Consider the following 23,025-nt stretch of genomic DNA (forward strand, 5'->3'; position numbering starts at 1 on the left):
CTCACCCACCTTTCCAGCCCCATCTCGCCCCCCTGCTCCCCGTTCTCAGGGACCAGCCACCTTGGCTTTCATCTCGCTGGGTGCTCGAGCTGCTGCAGGACCTTGTCCGCTTCTTTGTGCCTGGACAGCCCTCCCTGCTGCCTCCCTTTGGCCAGGTTTCTATTTTGGATCTTGTAAATACCCCCTTTCCGTAGGAAGCCTCAGTTAAATGCTTCAATCCAGGTCTTCTTCCCTTTTCCTCTTTTGTAGCTGGGTGTTCCTTTCCTTCACAGCCCTCCCCTGTGTGCACGTGTGATTCTTTGATTTCTGCCTGTCTCCCCACCTGAATCAATCCCATGAGTGCGCAGCCTGAATTATTTCTGTTCTACATCGTGTCCCACCATGTCTGATGAGTCCTGGACACTCAAGACAATGTGCTGATGAGGTGAATTAATGAAAGGGTATGAACATGGCCTGATGTTTTAAACTGTTCCTCTATTGATGAATCTTGAAGAGAGTTTGAATTTCTTTGTTATAAGTGATGCTAGGATGAATCAAAATCCTTCTATACATAGTCTCAATCAGAACTGATAGGTGGAGTTTGTCACTGTTTGAACTGAAATGATTTCTGTTTGATGTTTTTTTTTTTTTTTCTTTTTTACCCAAGTCTGTTCTCAGAGGAGACTTTTCTTTTTTTAAAGAATGCAGGTGCACAGAATTGGAATGACCATAATGCTTGGTTTGTGATACTCTCTATTCTTGTCCATAGCATACTTTTATCTATTTGCTTACCTATTTCAATATACAGTAATCAGTGGTGGAACCGCCACTATAACCAGAAGTTAGACCTGATAACTAACTATATAGTCTCCTCACCAGCCAGTCTCTCAGTCTCTATTCCCCATCCAAAGTTAACAGTCACCCTGAATCTTGAGTTGATCCTTCCTTTGTCTTCCGTTTTATATGATCTTAATGTTTATGTGGCTTCCGAGGTGGCACAGTGGTAAAAAATCCGCCTGCCAGTGCAGGAGATATAGGAGATATGGGTTTGATCCCTAGACTGGAAAGATCCCCTGAAATAGGAAATGGCAACCCACTCCAGTATTCTTGCCTGGAAAATCCCATGGACAGAGGAGCCTGGAGGGCTATGGTCCATGGGCTTGCAAAGAGTTGGATACGACTGAGTATGCATGCTGGCATAAACATTTATATGTTTTCATAGAAAATTTTTATTTTTGTTTTAACTGTTCTTGAATTTATAAAAATTGAACCATGCATGAATCATGTTATGGTATCATGCATGTACTTATCTGGTACTTACTTTTTTCACTTAATACCGTGTTGCTAAAATGCACCTATATGAAGCCTTCTTTTGGAAGGCTATGTAAAATTCCATTGCTCTGTTTGCCTGGGGACAGGCACCAGTAAGCACATTCTTGTGTATTTTCTCTGAAATATGTGCCAGGGCTTGTTTGAGGGTGAACCTAGGAGTGGAATTGCTGGAAAATATGCTTGATCAATTTTAGGAGATCATGCCAGACTGTTTTTCAAAGTTGTGACACTCATATATACTCCCACATGAAATGCATAAGTGGTCTTATGGATTCAGATCCTCTACAGTACTATGTAGGGTTTTAATTTTTAATTTAGTTTTAATTTTTGCACAATGAATGGGTATAGAAAAGGTGCTTCATTGTGGTCTCTGCACTTTGTGGTTTACTAATGATGCTGAGGTCCTCTTCCTGTGTTTATTACTTGTTTTCCTATCTCTCACTCAAATTTGTGTGTGTGTGTGTGCTCTTCTTGTTGGCTTGCAAAAGTTGTTTCTTTTTTGTTCTAATCATTTGTCAGTTGTATGGCTTGCCCATATTTTCTCCAAGTTTGTAATCTGTCTTTTCCCTTTGATAGATTTTTAAAAATCATTGTTGTTGTTCAGTCACTAAGTCATATCCGATTCTTTGCTACCCCATGGACTGCAGCATGCCAGCCTCCCCTGTCCTTTGCTGTCTCCAGGAGTTTGCTCAAATTCATGTCCATTGAGTTGGTGATGCTAACTGTCTCATTCTGTGCCTCCCTCTTCTCCTTTTCAGTCTTTCCCAGCATCAGGATCTTTTCCAGTGAGTTGGCTCTTCCCATCAGGTGGCCAAAGTATTGGAGCTTCAGGCTTAGCATCAGTCCTTCCAATTCAGGGCTCAGTTTCTTTAGGACTGACTGGTTTACCTTGCTGTCCAAGGGACTCTCAAGAGTCTTCTCCAGTACCATAATGCTAAAGCATCATTTCTTTGGCGCTCAGTCTTCTGCGGTGATTTTGGAGCCCAGGAAAATAAAGTCTGTCACTGTTTCCACTTTCTCCCCTTCTATTTGCCATGACGTGATGGGACCAGATGCCATAAACTTCATTTTTTGAATGTTTAGTTTTAAGCCAGCTTTTTCACTCTCCTCTTATACCCTCATCAAGAGGCTCTTTAGTTCTTCACTTTCTGCCATTAGAGTGGTATCATCTGCATATCTGAGATTGTTGCTATTCCTCCTGGCAATCTTGATTCCAGCTTGTGCTTCATCTAGTCTGTATATAAGTTAAATAAGCAGGGTTACAATATATAGCCTTGATGTACTCCTTTCCCAATTTTGAACCAGTCCATTGGTCCTTGTCTGGTTCTAACTAACTGTTGCTTCTTGACCTGCATACAGGTTTCTTAGGAGGCAGGTAAGGTGGTCTGGTAGTCCCATCTCATGAAGAAATTTCCACAATTTGTTGTGATCCATACAGTCAAAGGCTTTAGCATAGTCAATGAAACAGAAATAGATATTTTTCTGGAATTCTCTTGCTTTTTCTATGATCCAACTGATGTTGGCAATTTGATTTCTGGTTCCTCTGTCTTTTCTAAACTCAGCTTGAACATCTGGATATTCTCAGTTCATGTGCTGCTGAAGCCTAGCTTGAAGGATTTTGAGCATGACCTTGCTAAGTATGTGAAATGAGTGCAATTGTATGGTAGTTTGAACATTCTTTGGCACTGCCCTTCTTTGGGATTGGAATGAAAACTGACCTTTTCCAGTCCTGTGCCCGCTGCTGAGTTTTCCAGATTTGCTGACATATTGAGTCCAGCATTACAGCCTTGTCATGATGAAGGGTTTGCATAACTTGGGTAGCCTGTGCAGGGCTACCCAAGTCAGATGGGTCATAGTGAAGAGTTCTGACAAAACATGGTCCACTGGAGGAGGGAATGGCAAACCACTCTAGGTTTTAAATTGAAGTATAGTTTATTTACAATGTTGTATTAGTTTCAGGTGTATGGTATAGTGATTCAGTCATATATATATTCTTTTTGTATGTATATATTCTTTTTTCAGATTCTTTTCCCTTATAGATTATTGTAATATATTGAGCATAGTTCCTTGTGCTATACAGTAGGTCCTTGTGGTTGTCTAGTTTATATAAAGGAGTGTCAATATGTTAGAATCACAGTTTAAGCAACTTTAAATAATCTCCACTGGTGTTTACATGGTGCTAATTTCTGACGTTCCTGAATGGCATAGAATCTCCATCATCTTCTACTTTCTCCAAAGGTGGCTTCACATTGGCTTGGTCTCTCAGCCATCCTGCTTCTATCAGGGTCTCCCTGACTCCCAGCAACTCCTTCACTGGCCTTTCCCAGAGCTGGGTTCCCATGGGATTCCTTCCCCCAGAGCCTCCATTCTTCTTCCTGCTCTAGAACATCCCAAGCAGAGGTAGAAGAGATCTAGGAACTCTGGTACTTAACTCTGTCTTTGCTCAGCTGCTACCCGACTTGTTCCTGCAGCTCTCTTAGGCACGTTCCTACCTGATCAGTTCTCATGTCCTATGGGAACAACTGCTCTTCCCCCTTTTAGCATCTACCTCTCCATCTGCTTTTTAAAAAATTTAATTTGGCCTCACAGTGCAGCATGTGGGATCTTAGTTCCCTGACCAGGGATCGAACCTGTGCCCCTTTGGGAAGCATGGGATCTTAACCACTGGACCACCAGAAAACTCACTCTCCATCTTCTTTCCACTGTATTACACACACACACATGTAGACACACACAGATGTATGCACACACGAATAGCTAGTGTTTATTCAGTGTTACAGAGGAGCCTGACGTGCTACAGTCCACGGGGTCACAAAGAGTCATACATGACTTATGACTGAACAACAGTAGCAGCAACATTTAATCTTAACCATGTGCCAGGGCTGTGCTGAGTGCTTTCCAATGCCCTTCTTAGAACAATCTCCGGGTTAAGCCCTCAATTACACTGATTTCATAGATGAGAAATCTAAGACATAGAGAATGTTGTAACTTGGTCAAGAATATTAGGGTGACATGGAACTGTACTGCAGGAACACACCAATTCCCAAATCTCCTGACCTCCAAGGAAAGACTCCTTTCCACCTTGTCATAGTCTGAGGAAGGCATTTGGTCTCCAGGTGGCAACTCAGGGATCTGAAGGGTCTGTGTGATGCTCTGAGAGCAGTGCCCGGACCTGTCTTAGATCACTTCTGCTACCCGCCATTTGCCAGAATCTGGTCACTTGGTCCCTGGAGGCTCTGCCTGGGAAGGGAGTCAGTGTGGGAAGCATGCTGTCAGAAGGGAGTGTCCTCATGGTCTGCTCTGCTGGGCACACGTGCCAGTAACTGTTGCACTGGGATTTGAACCCAGTCCTCTACCTGCATCCCAAGCCCATGTTCTCGATCATCTTACTACACTCTTTTCATGTACGTGCAGCCACACTGTGAGCTGAGGATTTTCCTGGTACAAACATGTGATTCAAGACCACGTCATGCTTTCAACTTTCTCCTATCAAATAGGACTCTTCTGAAGAGCAGAAACATTAGGCCATTTTTGTCCCCAGAGGGGGCACTGGATGCTTGAAATGAGGCATTTTCTACTCAGTTTAGTTCTGAATGTCCTTGAAAAACTCATGCTTCCACAGGAGAGTTCTATTTCCTTTGTGAAAAAAACTATTTACAGGTTAATTAACATCAATTAATTGACCTCTGAAGCTCTAGCTCTGTGTGTAAGAACCCTCCAAGAGTGGGATGTCTGTTTCCTTTTGAAAATTTAACCCCCTGTGCTTTCATTTCTGCAAGTCTGATCATGAGGCACGGTTTTGTTTGATGAATGAATTAATTCAAGCCAGGTTCTTGTCAGCAGAGAACAGAAGTTTCAGAAAGTCTCTTCACAGAGACGTTATCTTGATGCCATACTTGTTTCTCTTGGGAATGTTTCTCAGTAAGTAAAAATATTATTTTCAGCAAAGATGTTTTTCTCTAGTTTTGATAATATTTTGATATTTTGCTTTAATTTTTACATCAAGCCAGTACAGAGAGGATTTTTGCTTCATTGGTAATCCAGAGATGTTCGAATATGGTGGGTTGGATGTTGAGTCAATTAAGTAATAAACTCTGCTGTAGTTATCATTTTGGTTTTTGTGCCCATTTCTTGGAAACAGGAGTTAATTTTCTTAAATAGTGAAACACTGATAAATATTTTATACATATGTGTACAATATAAGATGAATTGTAGACTATGGTCAACCAAATTTCTATTTGGGGAGGAATTTTTATCGAGGGTGATTGATATTTTTCTGGAAACACTTTGGCAATATTTTCAAAAGGAAGGGGATTGTCAGTAGTACCAAATACTGCAGGAGGAGCTAAGGGAAGGTTATTGACTGTGGCAACAGGTTTGTCCAAGCCGTTGGCAGGCTCCTGTTTACACTGAGGTGATAAGGGCACCTCTGAAGCTTTGAGGTCTCCCTGCAAGACAACATCCAGGGATAGAGGCAAGGAAGGGTACCTGGAAGTTACCAAACATGCTGAAGGGCAACCCAGATGTGGAGATAGTCACAGTCACTCAGTTTTTATGTGGCCTAGAAGCTTCCCTGGTGGCTCAGATGGGAAAGAATCCGCCTGCTGATGTAGGAGACACAGGTTCCATCCCCGACCCGGGAAGATCCCACACGCGGCAGAGCAACTAAGCCCGAGCACCACAGCTATGGAGCCTGTGCTCAGTCCACGTGCCCCAGAGCCTGTGCCCACAACAGGTGAGGCCACACAGTGAGAAGCGTGTGCATCACAGCTAGAGAGAAGCCTCTGCTCGCCACAACTAGAGAAAAGCCCGTGAAACAATGAAGACCCAGCACGGCCAAACATAAATAAATAAAATTATTTTTAAAAAAATGAGAACACAAATTCCAATTCTGTTGACATGTCTGACACATAGTAGGTGCTCAATAAAGCCTTGTTGAATGAATGAATGAATGGAATGAGACGGAATTCTACCCAGGGCACCTAGCTATGTATTGAGGGCTGGGTCCCCTTACTTCTCCTCTGTTTACACATGTTGTGTTTTTTTTCCTTCCACATCAGGCTGGCCTGGGGCTGGTGCTGATCTCCGATATGATTCTTATTTCTCCATCCCGGGTTGATGCCACGCCCTGTGCTTTGCTCATAGGTGACACAGAATTTAACTTCGTTAATCAGGATGTATTTTATAAAAGCCTCCTAATTCCGAGAAAGTGATTTTTTTCCTCCCAGGAGCTATTCCTTTTTTTCTGAAAAGAATGGCTGTGATGCACCACTGCCACAATATTGGAAGTACTGTACAAAGCCTGTCTCAACGTCAGTGCGCTTCATTGTTTCACCTAATTGATGATTTCAGCCTGTTTTAAAAACTCATCATTTCCAGGGCGAGGGGAACGTGGCTTGTGTTGCCATCCCAGCTTCACTCTTTTAAACACCGAGGTGCCTTTGAGTGGGGGTTTGAAGTGGGCCAGCTCTTCCACTCAGAAAAATCCTGAGTGGAATTTTCTGGGTCCCTGCACCCACTCTCGCTCAGCTTGAGCACCGAGTTCTTGAGCAGATGAGCACAGGTTGTAAGAGATGGGTTAGTTCAGTTTCAGGATGGAAGGGGCCTTGGAAGGAGCCTCGGAACCCACCTTTCTCGTCTTTCTCTCTCCCTCTGGGATCTTTTGCTTCCATACTTTTCTGTCTTTCTGACCCTGCCATCCCCTTCCCCCATTCCATCCCTGATTTCTAGTCTGTAAGGACTGGAGGTCTCAGCTCAAAACCAGTCTCTCAAACAAGTAAGGATTTTGTAAGTCCTTGGGGCATCTCTGTGTGCTCACCTCCTCCCCCCCCCCCTCCCTCCTTCCCTCTGTCCTCCTCTTCATCACTGCTCTATGTCCAATTCATAATTTTCTATTGGACTCTAAAGAAAGCTGAGTACTGAATAATTGATGCTTGTGAACTGTGGTGTTGGAGAAGACTCTTGAAAGTCCCTTGGACTGCAAGAACATCCAACCAGTCCATCCTAAAGGAGATCAGTCCTGGGTGTTCATTGGAAGGACTGATGTTGAAGCTGAAACTCTAATACTTTGGCCACCTGATTCGAAGAACTGACTCCTTGGAAAAGACCCTTATGCTGGGAAAGATTGAAGGCAGAGGAGAAGGGACGACAGAGGATGAGATGGTTGGATAGCATCACCAACTCGATGGACATGAGTTTGAGCAAGATCCAGGAGCTGGTGATGGACAGGGAAGCCTGGTATTGCTGCAGTCTGTGGGGTTGCAAAGAGTCGGACACGGCTGAGCGACTGAACTGACATATCATGAATCTACTTCTCCAAGGTTATGAGTAGCGTCCTGCTCACTGATGTCCAGGGCTCTTTCTTAGCCCTACTCTCTCTAGCAGCCTTTCCTTCCTGTCTTACAGAGGACTGCATTGTGTGCATTCTCCCGGGACCTCTCCAGCCTCCTCTCCACCTTCCTTTCCCCCTTCTATCTCTAGAGCTCAGTCCTTACCACCCGCTTCAGCTGCCTTCCCCCTCCTGGGGCAGCAGCCACTCATTCCAAGCTGTTACCTTTAAGTGGATGGCTTCCAGACCCATCTTTGCAGCCTGGCCAGTCACCCAGTTCCAGCACCTGCACTGGGCTCAGAGTGATGCTCTGCTAACCCTCAACCCCCTCCTCAGACTCAACTCCAGACCCTCCTCTGTCAGCCTCCCACACAGGCTTTCAAGCCTAACTCTCCCCGCATAGCTCCAAGTTCCATCATGGGTGCCATCACTTCCCTCATCTCTCAGGCTGCAAGCTCAGTCCTGACTCTTGCCCCCCCCACTCCCAGTCCCACTTTGTTTATTTCTGGACAGTCTCCCCGTTTGCTCCGTTTATGATGGTTCCCCATCTGCCATGCATGCTGCTTCCTCTTCTAGTGCCCTGATTCCAACCTTGTCATCTGCTGCCTGAATGACTGCGATAAGCCCATCACCCTCACCACGCTGCCTCGCTTACGACTGCAGTGCAGCCTTCCAGAAGCCCAGGGCCGGAGCCCAGCCGAGGGAGAGCAAAGCCTGCTCTTGCTATTCATCCTCTGTGTGACCTTGGGGGAAATTAATCTCACTGGGTCTCAGCTTTCGCTCTGTGAATTGAGCTGGGTGACAGAATCCACAGCTCACAGTTCAGTAGATAAGTGATGCACGTGGTGTGCTTAGAAGGGCACCTGGGGCGCTTGGCGAGTGTCATTGGATCTTACTGTTGTTACCTGAGCCCATAGTCGGATGCCTTGCATGGAGTCCTTCTGCTCTTTCCTCTGGCCAGAGATTTGGCCTCAGCTCCTTTTGTGGCCTCCCTCTCTGGGGAGCGAACTTGGACCACAGTGTACCCTCAGGACATCCTTTGGTCTTCTGCTAAGACCCAGAAGAGCCGGACCTGAATGGGTCACTCCCTGCCATGGTCTCTGCCTCAGGGCCGGCCTGGCTGTCATGGTGTTTCCAAACAAATCTCATGAAAAGGCGAGAAAAGACGGGGGAGGAATAAATGAGTGTGGGATTTGGAGTCTGTGGTCCTGGGTTTAACTCCAGGCTGAGTCATTCACCGACTCTTCCTTACTCCTCTGAGCCCAAGTTATCTTGTCTGCAAAAAGAATAACTGTACTGACCCTGTAAGGGTTAAAGAGAACACACCCACACACACATCTGCAAATGTATATGTACATACACATGCATACACACCCGTATACTTATCCACCCCTAAGCACACGTCTGCATCTACATGCATACATCTGGCACAGAATAGGTGATCCATAAGGGCTTTGGTATTAAAAAGCAGAGACATTACTTTGCCAACAAAGGTCCGTCTAGTCAAGGCTATGGTTTTTCCAGTAGTCATGTGTAGATGTGAGAGTTGGACTATAAAGAAAGCTTACTGCCAAAGAACTGATGCTTTTGAACTGTGGTGGTGTTGGAGAAGACTCTTGAGAGTCCCTTGGACTGCAAGGAGATCCAACCAGTCCATCCTAAAGGAGATCAGTCCTGGGTGTTCACTGGAAGGACTGATGTTGAAGATGAAGCTCCAATACTTTGGCCACCTGATGCGAAGAGCTGACTCATTTGATAAGACCCTGATGCTGGGAAAGATTGAAGGCAGGAAGAGAAGGGGATGACAGAGGATGAGATGGTTGGATTGCATCACCAACTCAATGGACATGAGTTTGAGTAAACTCCGGGAGTTGGTGATGGACAGGGAAGCCCGGCATGCTGTGGTCCATGGGGTTACAAAGAGTTGGACATGACTGAGTGACTGAACTGAACTGAAACAAGGGTAAGAGGAAGGGCAAGGGAAGAAGAAGGATCGGAGTTTGTGTTCTCCTCTTTCTCTCCTCGAGGCTGTACCCATTCCTCCTTGCCCCTTTTTGCTTGTCCACTTGGAGTCACCTCATTCTGTCCAGACCAGAGCCCCTGTTCCCAGGGAGAAGGGCAGGAAGTCTTAAGCTTTCCTCCCAGATTATAGCAAATGAGAACAAGAAGGGGCCCAGCTGCAGCAGTCCTTCATCATGACTGTGCTGCATTCAGAAACCTTCAAAGGCACCTTGCTGGTGACCCCGCACTGCTCGGCACACAGATTTGAGCTGTCACAGCCTGGCCTGGCCCCAGCCTTCCTCCCCTTGCCTGCTTCAGGAGGTCCAGTGTCACAGGGCATCACATGGGCCTGACTTGGTACTAGGTGCTGGATTTCCTCTCACTGTGTTTCGTTGTTTCCTATGAATGTGTATTTTCTCCTCTTCTGGAGTGTAAGCTCCCGGCAGGCAGGAACTGTTTCTAAGCATCCTTTAGATTCTTCACTTGTGACTGTTTACTCTCTCCAAATTCTTTCTGAAAGAAGGAATGAATGCCTCCTTTATGCGTGCATGCTCAGTTGCTCAGTCGAGTCTGACTCTTTGTGAGTCCATGGACTGTACCCCGCCAGGCTCCTCTGCCCATGGAATTCTCCAGGCAAGAATACTGGAGTGGGTTGCCATTTCCTCCTCCAGGTGATCTTCCCGACCCAAGGATCGAACCCATGTCTCTTGTGTCTCTTGCATTGGCAACTGCACCACCTTTTGAGTTAATCACACAAGCTTAGAATTCAAGGGATACATCGCTTTAAGTTAGTCACTCACTTAACTTGTCTGCTTATTGTATCAGTTTTTTAATTAATTTAATGTTTTCTCCCTTTTGATTTCAATTTCTCAGAACATACTTAATGAAAAGATCTTTCGTGAAATCTCTCCCCCTTTGTAACCACTAGATCAGGAGACAGAGGTGTCATTTACAGTCTGGCCTATATTAATATTTTAATTAATATTTCTTATTTGGGCTCTAGGGAAATGGGATGAAAGAGATTATTTTAAAACAGCAGTGCATGGTGCTTATGCAGTCATTAATTACTTTATAATGAGTACCCTTGGCATCTCTGGCTCTGTGCTTGGGTGGGACTGGGGACAAAAATCACCAACACATGCTCTTCAAGAATAAGGAAGCTTCTTTGGAAACAGTGCAGTGACAGGTATAGTAATTGAGCCTAGGGGTTCTCCCACTCATGAAAAGAAAAAACATGTGTCAACATGCAGCCAGTAAAGGCTTTTTGATGTCATAATATTTAACTTTCACTGTCTGATCTTTTTTTCTTTGTAATCTGCATCAGATGTGTAGCTCTTAATGAATAATATTAATATTTGAAATTAAAAAAGCTGCTTCTAGTTTTCCAGATCAGTGGTTCTCAGACTTTAGCACCAACCCTGCTTCAGAGTCACCTGGAGGGCTTCTTAAAACTCATATTGCTGGGTCCCATCCCCTGAGTGTTCTGTGGGTCTAGGGTACTGCTGGTGAATTTGCATTTGTGGTAAGTAAGCCCCCAGGTGATGCTACTGCTGTTGGTTTGGGGACTTCGGGAACCACTGCTCTCCACTGCCTGTTAAAAACTGAGAGAACAAACAGTGTTGGCATAATGCTTACCACTGTCAAAACCCTAAATTATTCAGGGACTTCCCTGGTGGTCCAGTGATTAAGACTCTGTGCTTCCAATGCAGGGGGCATGGATTCGATCCCTGGTTGAGGAACAAGGATCCCACATACCACACAGTGTTTGGCCAAAATAAAAATCCTAAGTTATTCATTCATTAAAAAATATTGAGCTACCCACAGTGTGCCCGGCTTGGTGCAGGCTATTGTGGATTCAAGGGTGCACTTGATAGAAATGGCTCCTGCTATTTGGGATTGATCTCATTCATCACAACTGTCTTGGGAGCCAGGTGTGATATTGTTATCCCTATTTCACCCAGGAGGGGAATGAAGGTCAAAGTCAGCCCACTGATGCTTTCGCTCAGCTGATCATGGCGTCACCACCCTGACCTCCGACTCTCCAAACCATTGTCCTTCCCACTGTGCCTCTTGTCTCTGTGCTTATTAGATGTGGTTACTTCTTTCTTCTAACCTTGAGGTTAAATTTTTCTAGTTCTGCTGAATGTCTGCTTTCTTTCATGCTTTTCTTTCTATTACAGATTCCCATTTTATTTTATTGATTGTCTTTTGCAGATGGGCCTCCTATATCTTCCTTTCTTTGCCTTTGGTTTTACGAGCATGTTTGCATTTGCTCAGATGTGTTTGTTTTTCCCTGCCAGCAGATCTTACTAGTTTTTTTTTTTTTTCTGTTAAATAATTTCTGCCTTCCGACTTTGATATCGGAGGCCTCTGAGATTGAATGTCTTGATGGCACACAGATTCCTGCTATTTATTGCTTGCTAATATTAGACACTTCATCTCTGCAGCGGCTGCTGAGGCCCTGCCCGGCTCCTCTGATCCCCTCAGGGTGAGAGCTGAGGCTGGTGGGCTCTGTCGGTGGCATCAGGCTTTCAGTACAAATCCAGTCGCTTCATCTCACTGCAGAGGCCAGGCTATTAAAAGACCAGGAGTGTTAAAAATAGCTCTCACCACAATTCCTACCTTGGAAGCTTTCAGGAGAGCTCTGCAAAGAAACAATTAGATTCTACCTCACAGAGTCAAAGCAACCGCAGAAGAGTCTTTATTTCAGTAGAAAAATCATAACAATGGTACCAAAAAACCCTTGTTGTAAAGAAGGAGAATGTTTAGAAAAACAACTGGTCAATTGCCTGTTGTTTTTTTTTTTAATTGTCTGACTCATTTAGTCAGTTTTGTTTACACTTCATGTAATTTGCCATTAAACTCTGGAAGGTTTTCCTGCGTTTAAAGAGCACAGCCAGTACATAGTGATTTGAGGATACTGCGGGGTATATATTTTTTGTTATGTTGCTGTCAGTCAAATGACACCATGAGGACGTGGTTATCTTCAAACCATTCTGACGTTCACAAAGAAACATAGCTATTTTTCTCTTCATATACACTGATAAATTTTAATTATATTTATACTTACTACAACATAGTGTAAAATTAAATACTCACAGGCTTTGTTGTTCAGTCGCCAAGCTGTGTCCAACTCTTTGTGACCCCATGGGCTGCAGCACACCAGGCTTTCCTGTCCCTCACCATCTCCCAGAGTTTGCCCAAGCTCATGTCCATTGAATTCGTGATGCCATCCAACCATCTCATCCTCTGTCCCCATCTTCTCCTTCTGTCTTCAATGTTCCCCAGCATCAGGGTCTTTTCCAGTGAGTCAGGTGTTTGCATCAGGTGGCCAAAGCATTGGAGCTTCAGCTTCAGCATCAGTCCTTCCAATGAGTATTCAAGGTTGACTTCCTTTAGGATTGACTGGTTTGATCTCCTTCCTGCCCAAGGGACTCTCCAAGAGCCCTCTCTAGCACCGCAGTTCAAAAGCATCAATTCTTTGGCGCTCTGCCTTCATGATCCACATTCAACTCTCATATCTGTATATGACTACTGGAAAGACCATAGCCTTGACTATACGGATGTTTGTCGGTAAAGTGATGTCTTTGCTTTTTAACACACTTTCTAAGTTTGTCATAGCTTTACTATTCCCAGTCTGTGTTAGATGAGATATAATCTGGTAACACATCCATTGAATGAATGAATCAGTTCAATGCATTTCCTTCCGGGTGTCAGGGCATCTTCTCCATCTGGCCGGCCTCACTCACTGGCACATGTGCCGCATTTCATCTGACACCATTTCTAATGGTTGGACTGCTTTAAAAGCACTAAGCCTCCGTCTAGAGCTTTCTCAATCATCTCGTATGTCCTTGAAAGTCATCCTTATTATATGTGTATCCTAAGGCACAACTTTAACACTTATATCTTTTTTGTTATACAAGAATATTCTCCAAAGAGGCAATAGAACCCCTGTGATTCCCTAAGAGATCAGCATTTCTGATAGCATCTGTTTTTGAAGCAATTATTTTACTTACAAATTGACAATCAAAATTACAGATTCTTCAATACCTTAAAGTTTTTATAGTCAAATAATTTATTTTAAAATGGTCTTTAACTTGCTCAATGAAATGAAAGTCACTCAGTTGTGTCTGACTCTGTGACCCCATGGACTATACAGTCCATGGAATTCTGGAGTGGGTAGCTTTTCCCTTCTCCAGGGGATTGTCCCAACCCAGGGATCAAACCCCAGGTCTCCCACATTAGAGGTGAATTCTTTACCAGCTGAGCCACAAGGGAAGCCCCTTTAACTTGCTAGGAGTTATAAATATTCCTATGGATTCAGATTTGTGAAAATGTTCTAAAGGTGTTGTTTCCCTGTTTTGTAAAGGGTCAGTGTCTACTTATGAGCAGACAAGAGGCATTGGAATAAAACCAAGGGTTTTTAGTCTGATGAGCTAAGTTCTCATTGACCTAAACTGGGGTTTCTCAATTCTGATGTTAGGGTTATTTGGGGGTTGGACAATTCTTTGTTGCAGGGAACTGTTGTGTGTATTGTAGGGTGTTGAGCAGCATTCCCTGGCTTCTACCTAGTAGATGCTGGAGCATCCCCAGGGGTGGGACAATAAGCAATGCCTCTGGACATTGTCAAATGTTCCCTGGGGGAGAGAGTCAGCTGGTAGAGAACCACAGCCCTAAGGAATTAAACTTGGATAGGGGCTTGGGCAGGAAAAAGGAATTCTGTTTCAGGTCTGTTGATGCTTTATTTCAGAGAACTGTTGAAGGTGCTGAATGCTAGTTGAAGTGAGACTAATGTTCAAAAGAGTCAGCCTAGCTCCACCCACCTCAGTCTGCCTGGGGCAGGGGCATCCTATGTATTCCCAGATTGGAAATCGGAGCATTGCAAAGCACAAGGTGATTTTTGATAACACATTTTTGAGATAAATTTTTATTTTAATAGCTATGTGTTCATTTTCATGGGTGTTGGGAAAAAGAATAACTAGCACATGATGCTTGTGGTGTTCTGGGTATGATTGCTTAGGGAGAAGCCAAATCTAACTTGAAAGGTATATAGCTGTTGTTAGGGTTAAATGAAAGTGAAAGTCACTCAGTTGAGTCCGACTCTGCAACCCCATGGACTATATAGTCCATGGAATTCTCCAGGCCAGAATACTGGAGTGGGTAGCCTTTCTCTTCTCTGGGGGATCTTCCCAACCAAGGGATCAAACCCAGATCTCCCACACTGTAGGCGGATTCTTTACCAGCTGAGCTACCAGGGAGGCATTAGGGCAAAAACTTTAAGCAAATGGGTTCATTTGTGCCAGGAAGTGTTTAAGTGCTAAGGATTCAGCAATTAACAAGACAAAGTCCTGATTCTCAGGGAGTTTATGGTCTCAAGAGGGAACCAAAAAGTAATATCATTTCAGATAATGGTAAATCTGATATAATGGAGCATGCAGGAACCCTGGGAGGACCACAGGTGGCTTCAGAGATGAAGCCTTCATGCCATGGTGTCTCCTTTTAGATGGGGAGGTAGCCGGTAGATGTGTGTTTTGTCGAGTACTGCATGCATGCTAAATCCCTTCAGTTGTACCTGACTCTTTATGACCCTGTGGACCATACCCTGCCAGGCTCCTATGTCCATGGGGTTCTCAAAGCAAAAATACTGGAGTGGTTTGCCATGCCCTCTTCCAGGGGATTTTCCCAACACAGGGATAGAACCCGTGTTTCTTACATCTCCTGCGTTGGCAGCTGGGTTCTTTAGAGTTAAGTACTAAGGTGAAGAATAAGGAAACTTCCCTGGTGGCTCAGATAGGAAAGAATCTGCCTGCAATGCAGTAGGCCTGGGTTGAATTCCTGGGTCGGGAAGATTCCCTGGAGAAGGAAATGGCAACCCACTCCAGTATTTTTGCCTGGAGAATTCCATGGACAGAGGAGCCTGGCGGGCTACAGTCCATAGGGTTGCAGAGAGTCGGAAATGACTGAGCGACTCACACTTTCACTTTCAAGAGACACAAGGTCTGAGCAGGTGATTTCTGAGTGGAGATCTGACTAGTGGGAGAGAACAGTTACAGAAGGGTGCAGAGTCAGAGGGAACAAAGAGATGGTGGGCTGTGGTTTCTGATGTCTTAGATGGGCTCTTACACACATGGAAGACTATCTGAAATAATCTTTTGTGTTTTTTTTTTCCGTGCAAGAATTAAACTTATAAGCCATAGTGATTCTCAAGCCCCATCAAGCTTCTCCGTGTGCGTTGCCTTCACCCTGTCTTTCAATTTCAAATGCATAAAAATTCAGTTACTCAACTATCCATTTTCATTGGAATCCTGAGTCTGATAGATGCTCTCATGCACCACACTTTCTCCAGAGTGACACCTTCTTTGCACACCAGCATGCTCAGATCAGCCTAAGCCAGACAACCAGTGGCAGTCACAGGGCTCAGGTCTCTGTCATGACATCCTCCTCTGTTTATTTGGTTCCATCTCTTTCTGGGTTAGGAGACTCATCCTGCTGAGGGAAGAGCTTTATTATCTCTAGTGGATTTCAATTCTTCACCAGATGAGTTAGATTTGATGCTTAGACAACCAAGGTTGTTTCCAGGAGAGAGATTTTCGGATGTCTTACAAGACCTGGGCATCCAGGGCAATTCTTCCCTTATCAGTGATGAACACACAGGGGCCATCCTTTTCCTTAGTGTCTCCAACTACAGTTAGCTCTGGGCTGGACCCTCCAAATGGGTCCTGATTTCTCAGCAGATTGCACAACCCTTGGTTGGGTTCCAGAGCAATCTCGACCTAATTGTTCTGATTTTGTTTGGAACCCCCACAAAGATTGTAGCCAACTTCCTTTCTGTTTAGTTGGATTTTACATTTTTTAAGCTTCTCTAAAACATTTTTTCATCTCCCTAACTGGTTCTAGAGGTGACTTATGTGTTATTCTATGAGGTCCTCTTTGCCTTTATGTATTTCAGTTTTAACCTCTCCTATCTCGTGATTTTATAGGTGAAATTCCACTGCGTGCTCACCTCTTCCCCTCCCCTCCCTGCCAAAGCTAGTTGCTAATTTTCTTCTCAGTAGTTTCTCTGTTACACAGAGGTTTAACATTAGCACTGTCCATCTCTTTCTAGGATAGGGTCATAACTGATTGTCTTGAATCCTGTATCCCTCTGATATCCTTGTGTGGTCCTGCAGCCACAGTGCCAGAACAATGCTGAAGTCTGAAAAGGAGCTGGGCCAGTTTGGCCCAGGGGGGCTGCAGCACTTTGGTCAATGGGGAGAATGGGAGGATGAGGGGGCAGAGGCCAGGGCGTGGTGTGGTTTTGAGCCATGGGGTAAAGTGTTGGGGTTTTATTCCAAGCTTTTGGGAAGCCACCCTGAACATTCTATTGGAAGGACTCCAATACTTTGGCCACCTGATAAAAAGAGTTGACTCACTGGAAAAGACCCTGATGCTGGGAAAGATTGAGGGCAGGGGGAGAAGGGGATGACAGAGGATGAGATGGTTGGATGGCATCACCGACTCAGTGGATATGAGATTGATATACACGTGTGTGTGTGTGTGTGTTTGTGTGTGTGTGTTTGTGTGTGCTAGAACAGATCCTCCCTGACATATACCAATGGCCACCACTTACTACCGCTTCCATCCACTGGGCTGACTCCATCGCTGGCCTGACCATCTACTAACAAGGTCCGCTGGGTGCCTGTCACTGCCTTGGTATGATAAAGAAACATTACTCATGGTTGGCATAATTACTTCATTCCCCCAGACAGAGACTGGCTTGCAGCAGGATGGAAGGAAGAACCCAGGCAAAGCTTTAATGATGGAATCGTCTTTTTTCATTTGAAGTCCTACCGATCACTTATTTAGTTTTGACTCCATGGTTACGACATAAATTAAACAACAAAAGACACAGAAAGGGAGCTTTGTGAGCCTTAGGTATCCAGCTGAGAGTATCACAAGTAGCTCAAGGTCAGCGGTTTGTCTGACAACTGCAGGCAAATCTACTCTCTGTTGTTGTTCAGTCACTAAGTTGTGTCCAACTCTGCAACCGTATGGACTGCAGCACAGTAGGCTCCTCTGTCCTTCACCATATTCTGGAGTTTCCTCAAATTCCTGTTCACTGAGTCAGTGATGCTATCTAACCATCTTGTCCTCTGTCGTCCCCTTCTGCTCCTGCCCTCAATCTTTCCCGGCATCAGGGTCTTTTCCAATGAGTTGGTTCCTCACATCAAGTGGCCGAAATATTGGAGCTTCAGCTTCAGAATCAGTCCTTCCAATGAATATTCAGAGTCGATTTCCTTTAGGATTTTTTAAAGCATTTTATTTATTTATTTTTTAACACCCCAAACATTTTGTGTTGGGGTTTAACTTATTAACGATGTTGTGGTGGTTTCAGGGGAACAGCGAAGGGACTCAGCCATTTCCCTTAGGATTGGCTGCTTTGATTTCCTTGCTGTCCAAGAGACTCTCAAGAGTCTTCTCCAGCACTACAACTCTAAACCATCAATTCTTCAGCTCTCGACCTTCTTTATGGTCCAACTCTCACATCTATACCTGACTACTGGAAAAACCATAGCCTTGACTATTCAGACCTTTGTCAGCAAAGTGATATCTCTGCTTTTTACTATGCTGTCTAGGTTTGTCATAGCTCTCCTTCCAAGGAGCAAGTGTCTTTTAATTTTATGGCTACAGTCACTATCTGAAGTGGTTTTGGAGCCCAAGAAAATAAAGTCTGTCGCCGTTTCCATTTTTCCCCATCTATTTGCCATGAGGTGATGGGACCAGATGTCACTCTCTGCTCTCTGAGGATCTAAGAAACGACTTGCTTTTTTTTAAAGAGCTCCTTGAGTCAGCTTCAGGGTCTTCATGGTTCCTTGCCCTCCACCTCTTCTCTCCCAGAGCTGACTGCAGTTGGTCAGTGAAAGCAGTGCCGTCAAGGGTGGTGCTCTTGGAACTTTGAACTCGCCACTAGCTTGACGCCAGCAGTAATACCTGGCCTCGTGTAGACAAGCATGAGCTGACCAGCTGGCCACCTGCAGCTAAGGATGCTGATAACCCCATAATCCCACGACCCCAGCCCTACCCCTCTACCTGTCTCATCCCCAGCCACACAGTCCTCCACTGTTGTTTCTCATCTCCAATTATACTGAACTCAGACATGCCAATATCTATATGCTCTGTAGTCTAGCTAGTTACACAGGGTCTTTTTCTTTATAGTTCCATGTTTCCCATATTTTAAATATCTTTAATATAATCCTTTTAAAGCTCTGAAACAGAAAGCAATGATACAGTGACTGATCCTTGACCAGTGTTCCTCATTGGCTGGGACAATTGGCATTTGAGTGATAAAACTTATTCTGGAACCATCTCAGGCAGTGCAGAGCTTCAGCATCTCTACCACAGAATGCCAGTGTGACCCCCAGATCATTACAGACAATCCCTGAACACATCACAAATGTGGTTTATTCTCTTAGACTGAAATCTTACTAAACTTGCTTGCAATATTGGAGCAGTTAATAGTATTAAAGATTCACTTTGCTTATAGGTTTAATATTAGATCAGTTAGATAGGAACAAATTAAAAGTATGGGAGGATGTGTGTGTTATCAGACAGTGTGGTTCTTAAAAAAATTGTTGCTATTAATATAGTTTAGAGTGTTTAATTAAATTTTTAAGTGGGACCAGATATTCATTAAGGAAGGTGTTAAAAGTGATCTTTGCGAAAATCACTTTTAGTTAGGGATGTATAATGAAGTCTTTATAGGTGAAATAAAATTTTCTTTAAGATACCCATAGGGATGATATGGAAATATGAGGAGACTAGATGAAGTTAAATGGACAGAATGTTAATCTGAATTTAGACCTATTATTTGAAAATATATTAACATAAATTTGTTAGAATAAGATATTCTCTTCTGAATTCTGGAATGGCTTTCAGTCCTGGTGTTTAGATTTTTAGTTTACATAATTATCTTATTTTTCCCATACCCATGAATTAGCTAGAGTCCCCTAGACTATTCAGTTATCAATGTGGACCACTTTTAAAGTCTTTATTGAACTTGTTACAACATTGCTCCTGTTTTTCTGTTTCTTTTTTTTTGGCCAAGAGGCATGTGAAATCTTAGCTTCCCAACCAAGGATCAAACCAGAAACTCCTGCATTAGAAGGCGAAGTCTTAAATGCTGGACCACCAAGGAAGTCCTCCCTAGACTGTTTTAAAACACATTAAGAGTAGAATTGCAAGCAAGGGCCTCCACGTTCACAGTCTGTAATTTAGACTAGTTTGGCAGATCATTGAAGCTCAGGCAAATCATCTCTCTCCTAACCTCACTGATTTATTTTTCCAAATCTCAAATATGGTGCTAATGACACTCCTTCAAAACTAATAATTCAGAAAGACAAGTTTTTATGTACTTTATGTACATCCTGGAAAGATCAAAATGTTACAGTATGATTATAATTTAGTAGGAAATATCTGTGCATAAATATTTCTGATAGGAATCTCTCCAAAGTATTAATAATTATGTCACTCAAATAACATGACTGAGGGTAACTTTTTTCTTTTTCTATTTTAAATTTTGCATTTTCCAAATTTTCTTTCATAATCATTTTCTACTTTAAGCTAAAAAACGTAATTGCATATTATTTCTTAAACTTGCCTTTCGGGAGGGCTTTGTTTTCAAAGTTAACAAAATATTTGGAATTTATTTAAGGCTTCTTGGCTGCATGGGTATTCGAGTAGATTCAGGTCCTTATTTTCTCACCACATATGTGGTTATGTTCTTATCTGACAAAATCACCATTGCTTTACAGAAAAATTCACTGAGTTGGGGTTGTGCTTCAAATTAGAATTAAGATGAATATAGAAATGTGATTAAAATTATGTGTCTCAACCTCCTTAGCTTTAAAATGAAGGGCTAGGGGTTGAATTGAACACTGATGGTCTTTTAGCAGTAAAATATTACAAATTAAAAAAATTTAATACCTACCTAGCAATTTTCCTAATAGTGCTTTTAAAATTTTTTGAGAGAACAGCATCGAAACATGTATATTATCTAGGGTGAAACAGATCACCAGCCCAGGCTGGATGCATGGGACAAGTGCTCGGGCCTGGTGCACTGGGAAGACCCAGAGGAATCAGGTGGAGAGGGAGGTGGGAGGGGGGATCAGGATGGGGAATACGTGTAAATCCATGGCTGATTCATGTCAATGTATGACAAAAACCACTACAATATTGTAAAGTAATTAGCCTCCAACTAATAAAAATAAATGGAAAAAAAAATACGTAGTGAGATGACCATGGGAAAGTGGGTGTCATCTCAGTGGTCAAGCAAGAGGGGGTGGGAAGGAGAGGGTGGGATGTATGGAGAAAGTAGCATGGAAACATACCCACTACCATATGTGAAATAGACAGCCAATGGGAATTTGCGGTGTGACTCCGGGAACTTACACCAGGGCTTGGTAACGACCTAGAGGGGTGGGATGGGGAGAGAGGTGGGAGGGAGGTTCAAGAAAGAGGGGGCATATGTATGCCTATGGCTGATTCATGTTGGTGTATGGCAGAAACCAACACAACATTGTAAAGCAATTATGCTCCAGTTAAAAATTAAAAAATAAAGTTCTAAAAAGTCATAAAAAAAGACATTATAGAGCCTGTTTTTCCTTAGGTCAGAAGAAAGGGACGGGGTGTTCAGTCTCAGCTTCTGAAGATTCTAATATTTCAAAATAAAATGCAGAGCTAACGGTGAAAAAAAGTCTTTGCAATAAAGAGTTTTGTAAAGCAAATGACTTTTGAACTATGTTTCTGAGAGATGGAGGCATAGAGAATGGACATTTGGACATGAGGGGATGGGAAGGGTGGGATGAATTGGGAGATTAGGATTGACATATATACACCAGCATGTGTAAAATAGTGGAATAGAGGAAACCTGCTTTATAGCACAGGGAGCTCAGCTCAGTGATGACCTAGATGGGTGGGATGGGAGAGGTGGGAGTGAGATCCAAGAGGGAGGGATATATATATAGCTGATTCACAGTGTCATACGGCAGAAACTAATACAACAATGGAAAGCAATTATTCTTAAATAAAAAATAAACCACTCTGTTTTTTGTTGCAAAACCCAGTTAGACCAAGAAGTGCCTGGGAGACTAGTGTAAGGTTGCTGCCTTGGTTGGATAGGTACCAGTTAACTCCATCAACTTGTGGGATGTCCTGGTTTTGGGGACAAAGTATTTTATACATGTCTATCTTGTTTTCTTCAGGTTATACTGGAGAGCTCTGCCAGTCCAAGATTGACTACTGTATGCTAGATCCATGTAGAAATGGAGCAACATGCATTTCCAATCTCAGTGGATTCACCTGCCAGTGTCTGGAAGGTCAGTATCAGTATCATTACAGGAATAACTTCCGTTTTCTGTTTTAAATCCTCGATTAATTTGATGACCTTTGTACTTCAATTTTCTGAAAAATTCTACTCAAGAGAACTTCCTACTTTGTCCCATTTATAAAATAAGATATAAGATGGCCCCTTTTTTTTTAAAGCTCTGTGCTAAAATAGCTTGGAAATTATGTCTGAATATTAGACATAATCTCAAAATTTCTGCAGTTTTCATTTACACATTGAAAATGAACAACTTGTAATAAAATGGAATTTCTGTATAATGACAAATTTCACTTCATAAGAGTTCTATTTTTCAAATTATGCATTAGGTTTTTGATACCAATTTACATTAAAAAATTTTCACCATAAAATTCACCTGTTTTTATCTTTAAATCCACTTTATGACATCTTGGACATGTATAGTCTCCTGGAAAGTCACATATTTAAGGCAATTTTTATTAAAAAATAAAGTCATACTGTTTCAGTTTCACCTGAAGAAGCAGACATAGTCCTAGTTATGGAGCTGGTGTTAAGGAACAATTTTGCACTTGGAGGAAGTTTTGTTTCCGTTTCTGCTTGGAGAGATGTTATGGAAGGAATTACTTTAAACCTTTAATATGATAAGAATAAACATGATATTAAAGGTGTTTTCCCCCCTAAAACCAGCATGTAACCTCCTTATGCACAGAAGGGCCACTGACAATTACATAGAGTCAGTTGACATCCTTTGCAGAGATTACATGTTGAATCCTCGTCAATAAGGAAACATCTTTGTACTCATTAACCTGAATTACCTCCTGGCTTAGAGGCTGGACTGGGACAGTGGTACGGATGGATGTTGATAAAAGACCACTAACTCCCAGGTAACCCCAGGGCTCGGGGCGGCCAGGAGCTGCGCCCATGATCCGTGCTGCCTTGTACGCTTTATGCTTTCATATTCTGAAGCCCAAACAGCGACTCAGGAAGTGGATTCTTTGTCCTGGCTTCTGCTCCCCTGGGCAGGCACAGGAGCAGGTGGCTGTGGTCC

At 43.3% G+C, this 23,025-nt stretch overlaps 1 protein-coding gene across 1 annotated transcript in view; it reads left to right on the forward strand.

The window, feature by feature from the left end:
* Positions 1–23,025, forward strand: part of DNER (delta/notch like EGF repeat containing) — a 378,088-nt gene that overhangs the window by 235,257 nt on the left and 119,806 nt on the right. Inside the window, exon 7 of the mRNA XM_043909786.1 lies at positions 21,880–21,993. Coding sequence (XP_043765721.1) covers positions 21,880–21,993 — 114 coding nt within the window. The remainder of the gene's footprint in view (positions 1–21,879; positions 21,994–23,025) is intronic.

The sequence above is a fragment of the Cervus elaphus genome, chromosome 8 (assembly GCF_910594005.1).
Source record: "Cervus elaphus chromosome 8, mCerEla1.1, whole genome shotgun sequence".
Classification (NCBI taxonomy): domain Eukaryota; kingdom Metazoa; phylum Chordata; class Mammalia; order Artiodactyla; family Cervidae; genus Cervus; species Cervus elaphus.